Source organism: Notothenia rossii, assembly GCF_949606895.1.
Source record: "Notothenia rossii genome assembly, chromosome: 9".
Taxonomy (NCBI): Eukaryota; Metazoa; Chordata; class Actinopteri; order Perciformes; family Nototheniidae; genus Notothenia; species Notothenia rossii.
Window position 1 is genome coordinate 69,761,697 of NC_136907.1, and position 18,001 is coordinate 69,779,697.

At 39.5% G+C, this 18,001-nt stretch overlaps 1 protein-coding gene across 3 annotated transcripts; it reads left to right on the plus strand.

Annotated features, from left to right (window-relative positions):
* The first annotated feature begins 1,050 nt into the window (after positions 1-1,050).
* Positions 1,051-17,346, plus strand: LOC307020166 (AP-1 complex subunit mu-1). 3 transcript variants are annotated; one of them, XM_079651349.1, is made up of 12 exons: positions 1,051-1,262; positions 2,825-2,981; positions 3,103-3,170; positions 3,286-3,416; positions 4,460-4,607; positions 4,803-4,929; positions 5,783-5,928; positions 8,694-8,765; positions 8,992-9,150; positions 9,396-9,521; positions 16,113-16,188; positions 16,567-17,346. In XM_079651349.1, exons 1-12 carry the CDS (start codon positions 1,221-1,223, stop codon positions 16,587-16,589), a joined length of 1,275 nt encoding a protein of 424 aa, XP_079507475.1. In that variant the 5' UTR covers positions 1,051-1,220; the 3' UTR covers positions 16,590-17,346. The 3 variants fall into 3 exon arrangements, with proteins under 3 accessions (XP_079507475.1, XP_079507476.1, XP_079507477.1); XM_079651350.1 differs by having other exon boundaries at positions 5,786-5,928; XM_079651351.1 differs by having other exon boundaries at positions 5,789-5,928.
* The last annotated feature ends 655 nt before the right edge of the window (positions 17,347-18,001 follow it).

Below are 18,001 nucleotides of genomic sequence, written 5' to 3' on the forward strand. Positions count from 1 at the left end.
CTATAACGTCTTTGTCCAAGATAGTCGTACTGTCACCAAAATCACACTGGTGTTTGCTGTTCACCTGTACACCTGTATACCTGTTCACAGGTATTTGTGTTTAAAAAATGTAAGAAGTAAAAGTAAAAAGTCGTCGGAAAAATAAGTAGCGGAGTAAAGTACTGATACCAGAACAATTTACTTAAGTGTAGTAACGAAGTATTTGTACTACTACTTCCCACCTCTGCTTCCCAGTCACTGCTTTGGAGTCTTTCAGCTTCCTGAGCACCATCATCACCCAGGACCTCAAGTCACTATACAAATACTTGTGATGAACTCTTAGTCTAGATTGTAGAATATATTATGAATAAGTGTTGTTATTTACTGTTTCACCACAAACATTAAAAGCAGAAGTCCTTATACTTGGTGCCAGTCCCAAGACCCCAGCCTTCACTCTCGACAAGAAATAACTCCCAAGAAAATAAGTTGAAGAACTCATAACGATATCAAAATGTGGGATTCATATTGGCAAGTACATTTGATGGAACATAAATAAACTAATTCACTGAAACTCCTAAATTAAGTTATATCAAATACCGTATAAAGGGACTCTGGCAAATTTGATAACAGTGCAAACTAAAACTAAAACCAATACTGAGAGCGATGTAGGCTACAATGTGAAGTTTTATTCTTCACTGATTGGTAATTCACAGAGAACAAGGATGTAGCCATTGACAAGACAAAGTAGCTATATACCTGTGCCTCCTTGGTCAACATGTCTGGTAGCATTAAATAAAAACAGAGGTAAAATCAGTCCCGCTCTCTTTCCTCTTTGAGTCACTGTAATTTAATTTTGGCCATGGTAGCAAAATAACAACTTACAGTAAATGTTATGCAGCCTGTTGTTATTGTACTGACTGAGTGACTGACTGACTAATTGTACTACTTATATGTCTTATTTATGCCTTATTGTCAAAATATTTGCAATTAAACTGATACATTCAAACATCCAGATATCTATGTAATAAATACATTAAAGTTTCAGTACTTCCTCCCGCTCCACAAGGGGCGCTCACTAGATCCATTGATGGTGTGACAAACGGGGAAGGGTGGCTTTTCCCTTTTTCAGTATTATGAATGAAAGCTTGTCCTTTGATTTTAGCCCTTAAATAGTTATTATCAAACATTGTCATTAAGCCGGTAATAAAGAGCTGAACTAAGCTCGCATAGATTAGTTCAAGATGTCTGCGAGTGCGGTGTATGTCTTGGATTTAAAAGGAAAGGTAAGATAACGGTCCAGCCTGCTAACGTTGCTAACCTGTCGTTAGCATAGCTAGCAGCTTTGCTAACACATTCCTCGTTGACAGATAATGATGTGTAGTGATCTGCAGCAGTGGGTATTGCATCGGCATAGGTTCATAGGCAGTGTTTAGGGATTGGCCTTTTATTTACGACTTTACATTGCACCTAAATATGGAGATCTGTTTAATGTGATGGTTTAACTGAAAATATTAGGCCACGTAGCGATGAGAAAACAAACAGGTGACCAGCTGTTAGCAGCAGGGGATGTCAAACTCTCTTCCTAATTCAGCGGTTTCACACATTTCTGCTTATATTGTAAACATGTCATACATATTACTCTATCATTTCAACTTATTTTCAACCGTCAGTGTATTCTGGTGAATTCGGCGTAACGGTTGTTAATCGATTTGCATTTCTTGCGATAAGAATCAGGTTTAATATCACCTGCGGGTCTGTTAAAGTGGAGTAAAACTGTAAAAGTAACAGGTGCTTTTCATTGCATTTGCATCCTATAGCATCATAGATAAAGCAGATACTTGAAGGACAAATTGATGATTTTAGTTTTTTCTTTCGGTTTATTACGGAAAAAGACAACCTTTCTATTAATGTCATAAAGGTCTACATATCTATGTTGTCATCTTTTTCCATAATGTGATTTCTAATGATGGATGACTTAAGGTTAAAGAGTCTAAATGAATGAAAACACAATGATAATATATTTGATTTTGTTTATATTGGTAACATCGCCCTTTGGCAACTGACCACCAGTTTTGGAAGAAGTACTCAGATCTTGACCTTGTACTTGATTTAAAAAACTACCACAGAATAGGAATACTCTGTTACAAGTAGAAGTCCTGCAATCAAAATGTTACTCAAGTAAAAGTACAAAAGTATCAGCATTCAAATATACTTAAAGTACCAAAAGTAAAAGTACTCATTATGCAGATTGGTCCATTTCAGAATAATATATTTTATGTTTTGATTATAACTATTGATGCATTAAAGTGTTCTCAAAGCTGGTAAAGGTGCGACTAGTTTTAATGACTTTGTATACTGCAGGGTAGCTTGTGAATTTACTCCAGGTGTGACTGAAGTCTGATTTAAGGGTTGATTATATTTCACATATATCCAAATCTGCAAAGTAACTAACATTTTAAAATAAATATAGTGGAGTAAAAGTACACTATTTACCTCTGAATTGTAGTGGGGTAAAACATAGCAAAAACATTGAAACACTCAAGTGAAGGACAAGTCTCTCAAATGTGTACTTAAGTAAATGTACTTAGTTACTTTACACCACTGGATATAACTTCATATGTCAACGTGAGATTTTTTCATTAGTGAGCACAAAACACATGACAATATATTTGATTTTAGCAGTATTACAGTATTATAACTTTATATCAATAATAGTTTTGATGTTTCCAGAACTACCAGAAGTGCTCTTGCATGTCCAATTGTTAACTACTGCATCTGCTTCTAACATTCAGTAATCTTGCTTTTGCAAGCTGCATAAATTACATGTTTTCCAACTTAATTGTAGGTCCTGGTATGCCGGAATTATCGGGGAGATGTGGACATGTCAGAGATCGAGCACTTCATGACCCTTTTGATGGACAAAGAGGAGGAGGGGACCCTCTCTCCGATCCTGGCCCATGGGGGAGTCCGCTTCATGTGGATCAAACACAATAACCTCTACTGTATCCTTATGGTGCACAGCACACTGATTTGACCAAAGCAACTTGTTAACAGTTGGTATTATGTTTTGTACCCTGCTTTGATTTTCACCATTTGTTGCTAAAATTCTTAACATCACAACAGTGGTTGCAACATCTAAGAAAAATGCTAGCGTCTCGCTGGTCTTCTCCTTCTTGTACAAAATTGTCCAGGTAGGATTGCATGCTTTAATCAACACCATCAACAACATTTACATCAGAATTAGGTAACAAACCAAACGTATAAAGCCGTCAAACAGGATTATAAAACAGCTTTTGTGTTCTTCAGGTATTTTCAGAGTATTTCAAAGAATTGGAGGAGGAGAGTATCAGAGATAACTTTGTCATCATATACGAGCTGATGGATGAGCTGATGGACTTCGGCTATCCTCAAACTACCGACAGCAAAATCCTGCAGGAGTGAGTATCCTCTTTGCCATAGCCTCACTGCAATTACCTTTACATACACTCATTATCAATATTATATATAAATACTGCCATTCTTGATTATTCTTGAGATTCTTAGTGGATTGTTGCCTAGTATATAAAATAGAGTCTTCCTAAAAGTCCAAATTGATGTCTGATTAGTTATCAAAGTTAAGAAGCTTTGGGCCAAATGATCCGGAAACATCAGGAAGAAACAAAAATAAATCAGCTTTTCCAGACAGCTTTTCTCAGCTGTGGTATTATCAGAATCAGAATCAGAAACGGGTTTATTGCCAGGTAGGTTCACACATACGAGGAATTTGACTTGATGTCATGGTGCATACATAACATATAAAACAATCATCTCCATATATAACAAAAAATCTTTAAGGACACTGTAATAAAATATAGTTGGATAGCAATAAAATAAAGCAGTAATTTACAGCGAAATAGAATGCAGTGAACTATAGAATATGAAATATGTGCAGTAAGTAGTATTTGAACATTGTGTGCATTAATGTAATGCATATAGAGTCTACGTTGTGGCTGAGGTAAAGTATTAGGTGGGAGGGCCGGGCCTTGTTTAAGAGGCCAGTAGCGGAGGGGAAGAAACTGTTCAGGTGACGAGAGGGTTTTGGTCCTGATGGAGCGTAGCCTCCTGCCAGAGGGGAGGGGGGTGAACAGTTTGTATCCAGGGTGGGAGGGGTCGGCCACTATCTTCCCTGCCGCCTCAGGGTCCTGGAGGCGTGCAGGTCGTTAAAATAAATCATCAACTCAAGAGAACCTTACTTTACTCAGCATATAGTACTTTCAATGACCGTTTGAACTCACAACACTGTGGTTTTAGAAGACACGTAGCAAGCTAACTCTGGACTTCCCCCAACTGTTCCAAGTTTAGCTATCAGTCAGACCATCCTCCCCTTCGTGACCATGACACTCTCTGTGCTCCTTTGATGCTTTCTGGGAACTTACCTCTGCAGACAGTCTATTTCCTCTTTTCTCTATTTCGCCTCAGTGTTTACATTTTTGTCTCTCAGATACATAACCCAGGAGGGGCACAAGCTAGACACCGGCGCCCCACGCCCCCCCGCCACAGTCACCAACGCTGTCTCCTGGAGGTCAGAGGGCATCAAGTACAGGAAGAACGAGGTCTTCCTGGACGTCATTGAGTCAGTCAACCTCCTGGTACGGACTCCTTGTTTTAGAAGTGCAGTGTTGCTTAAGGAATGCCAGTCACAGTGATTGTAAACTTCCTCCCTTTGTGCGTCACAACAAAAGCTCGCTGATCGTGCTGTATTTTCTGTTGGCTGCTGTGAGAGCTTTCTCTACGTTTTTTTTTTTGTGGGGTTCTCTGTGACATTGTAATCTCGTTATTTACAGGTTAGTGCCAATGGCAATGTTCTGCGTAGTGAGATCGTCGGCTCCATCAAGATGCGTGTCTTCCTGTCGGGAATGCCTGAGTTGCGGCTCGGCCTTAATGACAAGGTTCTGTTTGAAAATACTGGAAGTGAGTAATTTCCTAGCTACAGATTTTGTTCATATATTGTTAACACATGATTTGGGATGTGGGAGGAGCTGCCTGATGGACCATTTGATGACGATAAATGACCCTTTCCAACTATAGAGTGACAGTTGGACGGTTTATCCTGGTACACTTTCAGGGGTGTCCAAACCTTTTTCACAGAGGGCAACATACAGAAAAATATAAGAAGGGCTGGGCCGCTCACTAGAGGTATTTTGCCTCATAAGTTCTGTTATAAGTTGGAAAAGTCAATCCAATGTAGGTCAATTATTCTTGATACTTGAAAATGCTTTAAGAAAAAAACAGCTCACAGCTCTCCAGAGGGTTTCATTTATGTTATTGGCAGCTAATCCCTAAAACAGAAGCTTCAGATTACTTATAATAAGAGGAAATATGAAGGGTAGATCTCAAGGTCATGTTAATTTGTTATTGGGCTTTTTTCTTATCAACTTAGATTTGTTCGAACATGTTTTCAAATTTAATCGACTGAATTTATTTGAAAATTGGGCCTATTAACACATGAATACTGTGTAATATATTTGAACATATATATTTCTACAATATAAGACAAGCAGAAGTTTATTATTCTTAAGTCATTATACTTTTTTAATTTGCTGAGTGAGGGCCGTTTCAAAATGGTCTGCGGGCCGCATTTGGCCCCCGGGCCGTAGTTTGGACACCCCTGTCCTACATCATATACTACCTCATGCTTATTGGAAAAACACAATGATTAAAAGCCCAAAAATATGAAGTCTGCATAACTTTTGTATTTTCATGACATGCAAGGACAGTATTCTTATTTTTTTGTCCTTTCACTATTCTCTCTTATGTTTTCTTGGAGGAGGAAAGAGTAAATCTGTAGAGCTAGAGGATGTGAAGTTTCACCAGTGTGTCCGTCTGTCTCGCTTTGAGAACGACCGCACCATCTCCTTCATTCCTCCCGATGGAGAGTTTGAACTCATGTCCTACCGCCTCAACACTCACGTGAGTACTCTAGATCCCCACTCTAATCCACCAGCAGGACCAATAGATCTCGCCAAGCAGCAAATCCCTCCACAGGCTGGTACTTGTTTGTGAATATAATACATTTCCCTGCATGCCTTACAAGCCAGCAAAGCAACAAATGAATCAGAGTAGAAGGCACATTTCTCAAGTTAAGCTTGTAACATGTCAACCTTCTTTACTACGTCAAATTAAATCAGTGAGTTTATAGAATTCACTACAAACATGTACAATAGAAAAAATGCTTTACAATAATGAGTCAATCAATTTGTATTCTGGACAGCAGTTTGCACAAATATTTGTTTAACATGGAAAGATCCCTAAGCTATCCTAGTTGTTATAGTGTGCTACTTGTCAGTCTAAGAGAAAAGCATTTGAAATGATTCATAAAAAAACATGTTTATTTGGAAAGCTTGTCCTGTCATGTGGTTTTGCCTGAGGCCCTGTTATTGCAATATCAGTGGTCAAACATTTATTGGAAATACGGCAGCATTTCCCTTTAACCACAGTTGAATCAGGTCCATAGTAGATCAACTATGATGACTAAATGTAGTATTTCATGTTTCATATTTATTTGTTTTCACTTGCTCAAATTGTGAAGCAGCATACCAGGATGACTCTTGTTATTCCTGACAGCCAGTCTCCCCCTGGTTTGTTGGTAATATTTAAAAAACCTAAATTGGCCTTTTCAAAGCTTATATTGAGTCATGATACTTACAACAACTTTGTTTGAAGGCACAGTCAGTTAGTACATATTTATACAGAACACTTCATTAATAATGAAAGCAATGACATCTCGGCCAAACCTGCCTTTTCTGAAAGAGGGGACATTTCTAAAACAACAACCAGCATACTCATGATAGAAATTGGATTATCATATGCAAAGAGAAAAAGGGAAAGGCTAGCAACAAGCACTTTAGGTTAAGAAAGTTTAAATCTGCATCACATTTTCAATAAGTGTTTCACAACAGGACTGCCAGTAAGCTTGTGGGAAGGGAAGTAGTACTCTCTGTCGTTGTAGCAACAATGTAATGTTCTTCCAAAGAAGCCTCTCTTTGAGTTACTAACCCCATTGAAACATTTAGTTCCTGGTTTTCTTCATAAAATAAATCGTATGACTTAGAGCTTGTTACCTGTTACGGTAACGCCTCTTTCCCCAGACCAAACAACAAACAATAACAAAGCAGAGTGGCATCAAACACAACAAAGAAGTTACATAGTTCTCATTAAACTGTAAAATATCTGTTTGTATCCTGGTCGCAATTATAAAATAGACACCCTTTGATTGGATAAAGATTGTTATTTATTTTCAACGATTAGTTCTTCTTCTGATCGACTGATTTATCGTTGTCAGGTTATTTTCACTTCCCTAATATCATTATCAGTATTTCATTAAAAATGTTTGTCTAGGCCAGTTTCATACTGTATGTCCATACTCTTGGCACAAGTTGCAAATCTACACAGGCTATCCGGTGACCCCCCCCCCCCCCCCCCCAAAATGTTCTGCAATGTGTGTTTTCCCCTTAATTCTCTCTACAACACTGAGAGCACAAAAACTGATTTGACCACAAATTTGACCATTGGCTGGGTTTCCACGGATTCTTAAAAAAATCTTTAAATGCATCCCTTTTGGATTTCAAAAATAAGGCCTTACCTTTTTTTTTTTTTCACAGTCTTAAAAATGCTTATATGTGGGAAGTAGATTTGTACTATCTTTTTAGATTATTTTTTGTTTTATATTTTTGAAATGAAATCTTAGAAGTATTTGGGGACATTTATTTAAAAACGTTCTGTGGCCTTAAATCATGTCATGGCCATTTCTACTGATCATAATTCCATTGTTGAGGTCTACTCGAATAGATTTATATTGTTCAATTTTCCAAACTCACATTGGTTTCTCATACAGCCTCTCTGTATAGTATGTGTATTCACTGTCTGTCCTAAACGGCTTGTTGGAGCTCCTGCCTCCCCCTCCCTGTGAGCCCAGTGTGCTCGGATTGGTCAGCTCGCACACTCTGTTCTGATGAGTTCACCACCGTTACAGCAAAACATCAGTGTTTATGTTACAATGGCGTTAGCAACCAGAAAATGACACCAGTAATGACAAACAGATGAGAATGCTGCGTGGGGTCTGGTTGCCGGGTTCGGCGGGACGTTGCGCTGCTCGCTGCTGCGACAGTGTGAGCTGGGTTCATTTCCTGGTTGCTGCATGGGGTCTGCGAGACAGCGAGACATCGCGAATGGACGCGGGAAGGGGGGGGGGTGCTGAGAGGGCACAGTTTCGTCGCTGAGAGAGAGAGAGAGAGAGCGCGGAGCGCCATGCCATGGATGGGTCCATTTGGACCAATGGGTCCATTTGGGTATGGTCACGTCACTGTACCCAGGAAGAAAAAGAGAAATCTCCAACGAGGCGTTCTGGGGCAGCATAGACAGGTCTTTTCTGTGTTAGAGTTTTATCGCTAAAGGGTGTACTTTGAGGGTTTTTGACTCTGCAGAACGTTTACATGCAGAAAAACCTTCATAACACACAAGGGGACGGGTAATAACCGGAAAAGCATGACATGGGACCTTTAAGTTTAAAAAAGGTCTTAAATCTATCTCGTTTAAAAACCCTTATTTTGTTGTAGTAACGTCAGCTCTCCACCAGGTGGTGACAGTGTCACATGATATTTGAACTTGCATGCATGTTGACTGTACTAAAGCGACTTAAAACTATTTTTGATAACACGTGTGTTTTATATCTTCAGGTGAAGCCTTTGATCTGGATTGAGTCCGTCATTGAGAAGCACTCCCACAGTCGTATCGAGTACATGATCAAGGCAGGTCACTTTTGCACTCATGTCATTTATAGCAACATCTTTATTGTTGTCAAACCTTTGTGCTATAATTATTTGGAGAGAAAGATAGTTATTTGGCAGTAATGCAGTTCACACTGGGTCAACGCATGTTTGTACATGTACACATTTAATACTATAATTTATATAATGAAAGCCCTGTTCAGGCAGGGCACCGTGTTAAACTTGACTTTCTTGTTTCTCCGCTCAGGCGAAGAGTCAGTTCAAGAGGCGTTCCACGGCCAACAACGTGGAGATCCACATTCCTGTGCCAACGGATGCTGACTCACCCAAATTCAAGACCACAGTGGGCAGCGTGAAATGGGTGCCTGAGAACAGCGAGATCGTCTGGTCAATCAAGTCCTTCCCTGTGAGCTGAAATCATGACTCATCAGTATCCTACAGAGGGTTAAAAATGACTCTGATGTTATGTCTGGGTTTTTATGCAATACCGTAAGAACTTAGTTTGCAGTTTGGTTGTTTTCGTGACTTCATGGTGGAGAGAAATGTCAGATTTTCTACAGTTCATGTTTATATAAAGTCACTCCTTTTTAGTGTTAAACACAAGAGGTTTCCAGAGTGTTGTTTGATAGTTTCTGCTTTGTTTTCTCACAGGGTGGAAAGGAGTATTTGATGCGAGCCCACTTTGGTCTGCCGAGCGTAGAGGCTGAAGACAAGGAGGGGAAGCCACCAATTAGTGTCAAGTTTGAGATCCCATACTTCACCACCTCCGGCATCCAGGTACATCCCACGCTAACACACACGCACGACCTCTGTCAAACACTTCTGTTAGTTCACTTGTCTGACCTACCTGCAGCAGCATGCGTCCAGATCGAAGATAAGGTGAACATATATTTCCCTTGTATTAGATTTAAGACACCATTTTATTTAAAAAGAAAGGTGTTTATCACAGGGGAATGCACAAACTGTTTACAGTCCAAGCTGTGTTTATCATTCCTATAGAGTAAACCATCTGGGAGCAGGTGCAAACAAATGCTACTGCATTCGCACCTGCTGTTTTCTATCACAAAGGCCTGCATAGTGCACATATCTTGCGGTTGTCAGTTGTTTCCGTGTCAGCCTGGATTTATAATGTATAGCCCTGTCTCTCATATAAACGATGTCTCTCTAGAGAAAGAATTTAAGCAATTTACATCCTGTTTTTGGCCAGAGGGGGCAGTAAGGGCACTTTTAAACAGCGCTTCTCTCTTTCTTACTGTTGAACTATCTAGAAAGCAACTGCTCATCAGTTAACACTGGCCTCTGCATTTGTGTTGAACACAGTGATATGAAATGTCATTCTTATTTACAGGTAAGTGAATTCATTGGAATTTGATTGTGATTCCCATGACACTAAGAGAGAAGCTACTGTTTTTCTTCATGTCTGAATGAAAACTTGCTGACCGCAGACTTACACAGATGTGCTGCTCTGACTGTATAATCACAGTTGTCCTGTGATTATACGTGTTGCACCACAGAAACACAAAATCAAGTTTTCCCATGTCCTCGTGTGAGGAAACAATGGCAACATGACAAACTCCATTTGAAAATATCATATTATTGCCAAAAAAAGAAACATTTAGTTTTCCATAGGGACATTTACATACATCTCCCTCAGTGTTACAATAACCCCAACCTATCTGACATTGTGCTGCATTTTCTTAAAGCAAGATGTGATGCTAAATCCACAGGTTGTTAAAAAACAGTGCTTTAAATTAAATGCCAGGTTTTAAGGGACGTAAGACAAGTAATACATGTCACTGCCTCAAATACTTTGCAGAATATGGTCATGGTAGGTTAAGCTTCATAAGCAGAACTGAGTAGTAACTTCAAGAAATAACAATAAAATAAGTATTTGTAAAGTAACTTGTTATTGAGCAGCCATGGTTTATAACAGTGTAATAATTTGTAAATTGAATATTAACTCTTACTTTAATAAAATAATTGCTTATTTGTTTAACATTAAGCTCTTTAAATGTGTTGTTTTAAGCTGATTGAGGCCTGAATCTCTCCTTTAAACACACTGTATCTACTTCTTAACGTTATCCCTGCTTTCTGTACAAAGCTCATGAAAAAAGTCATTTCTCCACATTTCCTATGATGATATTTAATGAAACCTCATTAAGTCGTATGGACATTACACAGCCCACTCGGAAACGAGAAGCTTGAACCCAAGATAATTGAAATATGTGATACTTTTAATTGGGGTGGTGTTTGGCAGAACATGCATTCTGGCCATTTTAATTTGGCAGCTGTCAGAACTCATCTCTTTTTGCCTCTTCCATATTTCCAATCCAAAAATGAGCCGATGCTGGAATAAAATCCAGTCATAGTGTAGAGACAACTGGAGGTGTCACATGTCTTGTTCATACCCATGAGATAAACACATGTCCAACATTCCAGTAATAGTACTTTTTAAATGAAGGTTTAGTTTTTGTTTAAGAATGATATTTCTACTGGTGAGTTTATAAAAAAACGCATTGTTACATTTCTTTTTTGGGGGGTCCGGGGTATCTTTTTGCATCTTATTGTGCACTAATATAAAAAAGATGTTCTCAATATTCTCAATAATGTATTTATTAAAGCTTCAAGTTGGTCATAATGTACAAGCACTTTAAGCAACTCACACCTCTGTGCTTTGGAAAATAGCCATTTATTAGACATTTGGCAAAACATAATCGAAATAATAGATAAGTGAATCAAACTCAAGTTAATATGAAAACAGAAAATGATCCACGATGTCATCTCTCTAGAACTGGATCTGACTTGCTCATCTGTTTGGTCGATAGATCCTCTTTTTGTGGTTTTCAACAAACCATTGCTTGCTTGTATTCAAACACAAGAAAGCTGAGTATTTTTCTGTTCCCCTCAATCTCGACACACCCTTTGAGCAGAAATGCGATGTGCTTAGTGGTAATCGTCGGAAAAAAAAAACCACATTAATATAAGATGATTTCAAACAAACATGCCAAGACATCGGACCTGTTGACCTTTTAATGTATCATTCTGTTGATTAGGCCGACTAGAACCAGAGTGGGAGAAGTACTCACATCTTGTACTTAAGTTAAAGTAGAAGTACTCGCATCTTGTACTTAAGTTAAAGTAGAAGTACTCACATCTTGTACTTAAGTTAAAGTAGAAGTACTCACATCTTGTACTTAAGTTAAAGTAGAAGTACTCACATCTTGTACTTAAGTTAAAGTAGCAGTACTCACATCTTGTACTTACGTTAAAATAGAAGTACTCACATCTTGTACTTAAGTTAAAGTAGAAGTACTCACATCTTGTACTTAAGTTAAAGTAGAAGTACTCACATCTTGTACTTAAGTTAAAGTAGAAGTACTCACATCTTGTACTTAAGTTAAAGTAGAAGTACTCACATCTTGTACTTAAGTTAAAGTAGAAGTACCAGCGTGTAGGAATACTCTGTTACTCAAGGTTAAGTTATTCAAACGTATATGAATTTATTAAAGGTAGAAAAGTATTGGCATCAAAAAATACTTAAAGTACCAAAAGTAAAAGTACTTATTATGCAGATCGGTACATTTCAGAATAATATATATAATATGTTTTAACTGTTGTTATTGATGCATTAAAGTGTTTATCTCAGCTGGTAAAGGTGCAGCTAGTTTTAATAACTGTATACTGCAGGGTAGCTTGTGAATTCACTCCAGGTGTGACTAAAGTCTTATTTAAGAGTTGATTATATTTCACATCATTCATCCAAATCTGTAAATGAACTAAAACTTTTTAAATGAAATACAAGTAGTGGAGTAAAAGTACAGGATTTGCCTCTGAATTGATGGAAACCTGGATACATTTCACGATTGATTTATGTTAAATCTGTATCTACTTGGAAGCCAAGAAAATCTTCATATTCTTAAACTCCATTGCTCCATGGGGAGACGTTTTATTAAGGTCATAAAAATATGTGACAACTTAACTGCAATTTATATGAACATGTAAGGTTTAGGCCCTAAATTTCATTTTTAGTAAAAAAAGAAAAACTACTTTGAGATGCCATGTAATGTTTTTCACTGGGTTCAACCTAAAATACGTTTGCTGTAGTTTGAGCGGTTCACTAGTTCCCATGTTGTGGTAGGTCTCCACGGTTTATCTGTCTGTCAAGCCAAATGCGTAAAAACTCTCAGTGTTTGCAATCACACTGTGGTGCGCCCACCATCTCAGAGGCAACATTTTAAGAGCCATATTCCCATCGAACTGCTGCACTAGGCCCTTAACCTTTTCTTTATTACAGGGCAGCAGCAGACTGGCTCTCAGGCTCTAATGCAGCCAGTATCACCACTCGTACGTGTGAGAAGAGGCCGTGAAGCTTAATTAGACACATGTAAATATCAAAGCATGAGAAAGTTCCTCTTAACTCCACCACAAAGTGTAGGGGAGAGCACATGTGAAGTGTGTATGGTGCACATAAATGTACCTTAAGACATTTAACTAGAAATGGAGTAGCCCAACACTTTTCAGTTCAAATAAAAGTGTTTTCCAAATCTCCTGTCTTTAGGTGATGCTGAGGAACACCAAGACATGTAGCTTTTTGGGACAAACTTCTTCTAAATGCTTTAAGAATCCAGACCACACATGTAGTCTGTACTTACCAAACGAGATACAGCAAACATCCTCCTTTTCCCCTTCTCATCTTACAAGCCATAATGATATTTTGCGGAGGGATGGCTTTTGATGCCGTTTTGCTGACTGCGTAACCACGGTCAGCTCGACGGCACGTTGGCCACCGGCTTCAGGGAGAAGTGCTCTGCCGGCAGACTCTGTGATCCAGAGTCTATGTGTTTGTCGTCATGTGTCTGGTGGCCGCGCGGTCGCTCTCTCTGACCTCACTCTGTAGTGGAAGGTAATAACAAGGCGGCCCACAGAGTCCTGCCGTGTCTGTCCGGCTCTCGGCTGGGAACCGGCGTGATGGCGAGGAGACACAGCACGGCTCTCAGAGAGGGGTCCTGTCAGCCCTTAAAATGTCCGTGCTTGCACTCCTGCTGATTTTTTGTTCACAGGACTTTGTGTTTATTCTTTATTTAGCAAAAATGCAGGAATGTTGTGGGAAGGATATTCCTAAAGGAACACACTAAAGGATGGATGATATGTCTGTCATTTTCTTTTTGTAGTGCGGAGTGACTTATTGCTGCCACACTTTATGGTACAGAGGTACAGTGCAGATAAAAAAATAAAAGGTAGCGTTGCAGATTAGATAAAAAGACAAGCACAAATTAGTTAGAATATAAACAAATAAGTACATCATTGGAAAAAATAGTAGGGTTTTAAAAAAAAGTAACATTAACACATTGTTAAGCTTAATGAAATGATTTAACACAGAAAAGTAAGTTCACAGTTTTTAAATATGGTGAATTGCTTGAAATGATTTGAAAAATAAATGTTGCTTTTACATTTGACCAACATGGACAGATTGTTACAGTGAGATAAGTTTGAACTGTTTTCTCCCACATGACTGGTAAAACACAATGTGCTATCATGTCGAGTGATGCACAGGATGACAGGATATTTTTAGCACATCTTCTCGTAATTCAGCGCTGTCGTAACATTGGGTTGGCGAAATATCGGTTAATGGCTTGTGAAAGTTGTATCTTGATAATGCTGATGTGCATTTTTTTTTCACATCCAGGCCCCCGAAAAACAGTTATGTGAATCCACTTTGTGAGTGCCTTGAAAGCTGTTCTGTATCTGCTTCCCTCTTCTTACTGTGACTTTTACTACTGCCAACTTCCTCATCAACAACACCACTCTTACTACAGCTTTCTGCATGCGTAAAGGCGTATGCCCCTAAAAATGTGACTTTTAATATTGAGTATTAGCTATTAATAATAGAAAGGTCCTTTGCAGGGATATGTACGCCTCAGAAGTCAAAATAATGAATAAGTATACTATTTCATAGACAATTAAACTGCACAATGCTCTAACCCCTCTTAGATATTTTTTGTTTAAACACACTAAATACTCAACCTGCTTAGAATGAGGTACAGTGCTATAAAAGGGGCTTGTTTGGAAGTCCTGCATTGTAGCCAGTTATTTGGGGTCTCTTTATGGATGTGGTTTGCTTTTCTCCGTGTGCCTGTGTGCAGTCAATCCATTTGAGTTTTTCCACAGGGCAAAGACTTGCAGCTAAAAGTCCATAAATTGTTTGCTCACATTTTCCGTTGTTGGAAACGTATTTATATTTTGGTTTGTCTGTATGTGTAAGCCCAGTGATCGACTGGCAACCTGTTTCCTGGCTCTCCCAGTGCATGCTGGGAGGGGCCCCAGACCTCTGTGACCCTGCATGCAATACATTTAGACTACAGATGGAAAATGTTTAGGTTAAGTTAGTTTTACCTTGGCAAATTGCTTCAACAAATGACTTACACTAAGTGTGCATTCACACCTAATAGTCCGCTTCTCTGGTGCGCACCAGACCACAGTTTGTTACATTGTTTCATTTTTCAGAAGGTTCGGTTTGCGTTCACACGGGCAAAACTAAAACAAACTATAAACTTTAAACACAAGTCATGTGCACGGAAATGCTGGTCAACCATTGGTCAGACATTAAGGGGGTAAAAACGCAAATCCCGGCAATTTCTACCGGAGCCTCCGCCATGGAGCATCGGCACTTTCGGCAGGTTATTCTCATGCTGCTGTTAATCTGGAGATCAACAGACACTAGCGGCCTGCGCATATGATTATATAATCAGACAACGTCCGTTAAAAAACATTATAACATATAATGAGACGTCCTGCAGTAAGGAGGGGCGTTCAGGTGTTCTTGCTTTTATGTAGTTGACGGAGCATTTTTACTTTGCACGACACTGTTCAACACTTCATTCTCCTTCCCTCTTTAACTAAACAACCGCGGATGTCTTGAAAGACTTCCGCGGTTGTTTCTCCGTCAGTTGAGCTCCAGATTAAGAGCAGCATGAGAATAACCTGCCGAAAGTGCCGATGCTCCATGGCGGAGGCTCCGGTAGAAATTCCCGGGATTTGCGTTTTTACCCCCTTAATGTCTGACCAATGGTTGAACAGCATTTCCGTGCACATGACTTGTGTTTAAAGTTTATAGTCCGTTTGAGTTTTGCCTGTGTGAACGCAAACCAAACCTTCTGAAAAATGAAACAATGTAACAAACTGTGGTCTGGTGCGCAGCAGAAAACGGACTATTAGGTGTGAATGCGCCCTAAAAACACACTACATTGCAGCAACTTGCATCATCTCATGCAATGAAGTGCTAACCTAAAAACAGCTTGAATTTAGTGTTTAAGTAAAAGTCTAGACACTTGTTCCTCTCGTTCATAACCCTTTGTTTTCCCTCCTCAGGTGCGTTACCTGAAGATCATTGAGAAGAGTGGATACCAGGCCCTGCCGTGGGTGCGCTACATCACCCAAAATGGAGGTAGGTTAAGAGTTCAGTGCCCATATGTGCAGATCTTAGGCAACAGTTGGGCAAGGCAGTGCAATGCGGTGGGAACCAGCCGTGCGGTTCTCTGAAAAGGGGATACAGTGTAGAACATGAGGCAATGTGGCAACGTCCTGCAAAATGTGAGAAATTGATTTTTTGTCAAGCTTTCCTGATCTTACCAGCGATTTACCAAGGTTGCACATGTTGGTCTTTTTGCTAATGTTGCCACTAATTGCCAAACATCCTCATCTCATTTCCTTTGTATTCCATTCATTCTGGGTGGAAAGCTTCAGCTGCCTACACTTGATTTCTCTCAGATTCTCTCTTTTTCTTTTGTACATTTGATTAAGTCTTTGTCCATTTCCTCCTCAGATTACCAGCTCCGGACCCAGTAGGCAGCGCCTCCGCCGGCAGTAGGCAGGTGGAAATCAGAGGGGGCGGAGAGGGGCCGCTAATGCGCTATCAATGGCAGGTGTCAGTCATGAGACCACAGAAGTTTGTTTCTTTTGTTTAGTTTTTGTATTTGTTAAAGTTTTATTGATTTCCGATCAGTGCAAATATTAGATGCAGCCTTCAGTTTAAAAAAAAAAAGAGAAACAATGATTACTGTGTGGCTCATAATGTGAGCAAGGCCAAGAAGAGCAGGAGTAATGTTTACATCCAACACATACAGCAGAGAGATGCACACAATCCTTCACAATGGGTCAAAAGAGTATGTTACACATTTTTCTTTCAAAGTTACTGTAATCACAATAACACTCTGTCAATCTGAGTTTGACATGAAGCTGCTTCGTTCTGCCACAATCCCTATTTGTTGATTATCTGTATATATTTGTTACATGTTAATGAACTTCAGTGTTATATTTTCAACGATTGTAAATTTAAATGCTTTTTTTTTTTTTTTATCACCTGAATGTGATGCCATTGATACATGCCAGAGCAATGTCCTCCTCCTGCACGGCTGTTTTGCTTTTCATCCGTTTGCCTCCTCTGCCATTCAGCTTTGCAGAAAAAGAAGAAGTTTATGTTGCGCGGTCTGCGACAGAGTACCAGTTAAAAATCCCTCTTTTCCATCCCCAAAACATGTTCCCCTTCTCCCCGTCTGTAGCCACACATTTTAAATCATTAAATGTCTATTTAGAGAAAACTGTTCCATCGCTGCACTGCGTCATTTTGTGTGTGATGTCACTGCAGTCATCACAGTTAGCTGTCGTCTGCGAGCACCTGTCCCACAAAGAGGAATGCTGAATGGAGTGGAAAACTCTGCAGAGAGAGACACAGAGGAGGGGGTTTCCTGTATCACGCTTGCGGTTTGTAGCAAACCCTGGATGGTTCTTTCCATCCCGTCCTGGAGGTCTTTGCAAACACTGCGACTCTTAATACTGAAGGCCCGTGAAATCACAGGCTATTGAGCGCCGGCACTCCGTAAACACGCAGGAAAGCAGGGAAGGATGTGACTCAAGCTGCGGTCAGCGGTCGCAGACATGCTGGAGAGAAAAGTAGGATGGACCTGCACAGACTAGCTATTGTTCGTGCCAAGCCAGACTGCAGTGGCCCTGCATGAGGTCATTCCTTAAGTTTGTCCTGTGAGGTGATTGTGATACTCTCTATTCGTGTGACTCACTCATAGCAGGTGCTGAATGTCACTATGACCTGAAATGCCAGATTTGTCCTTTTTACTCACGATGGACTTCTATCATTGGTGTTGCTGTGAGAAATTAGTATTTAAATTCTTCTTTGAAGCACCTGTTTTTGTTGAACACCAACCAGAGGTTAGAGTCACAAAAAAGATGCCGCTATGTAATTC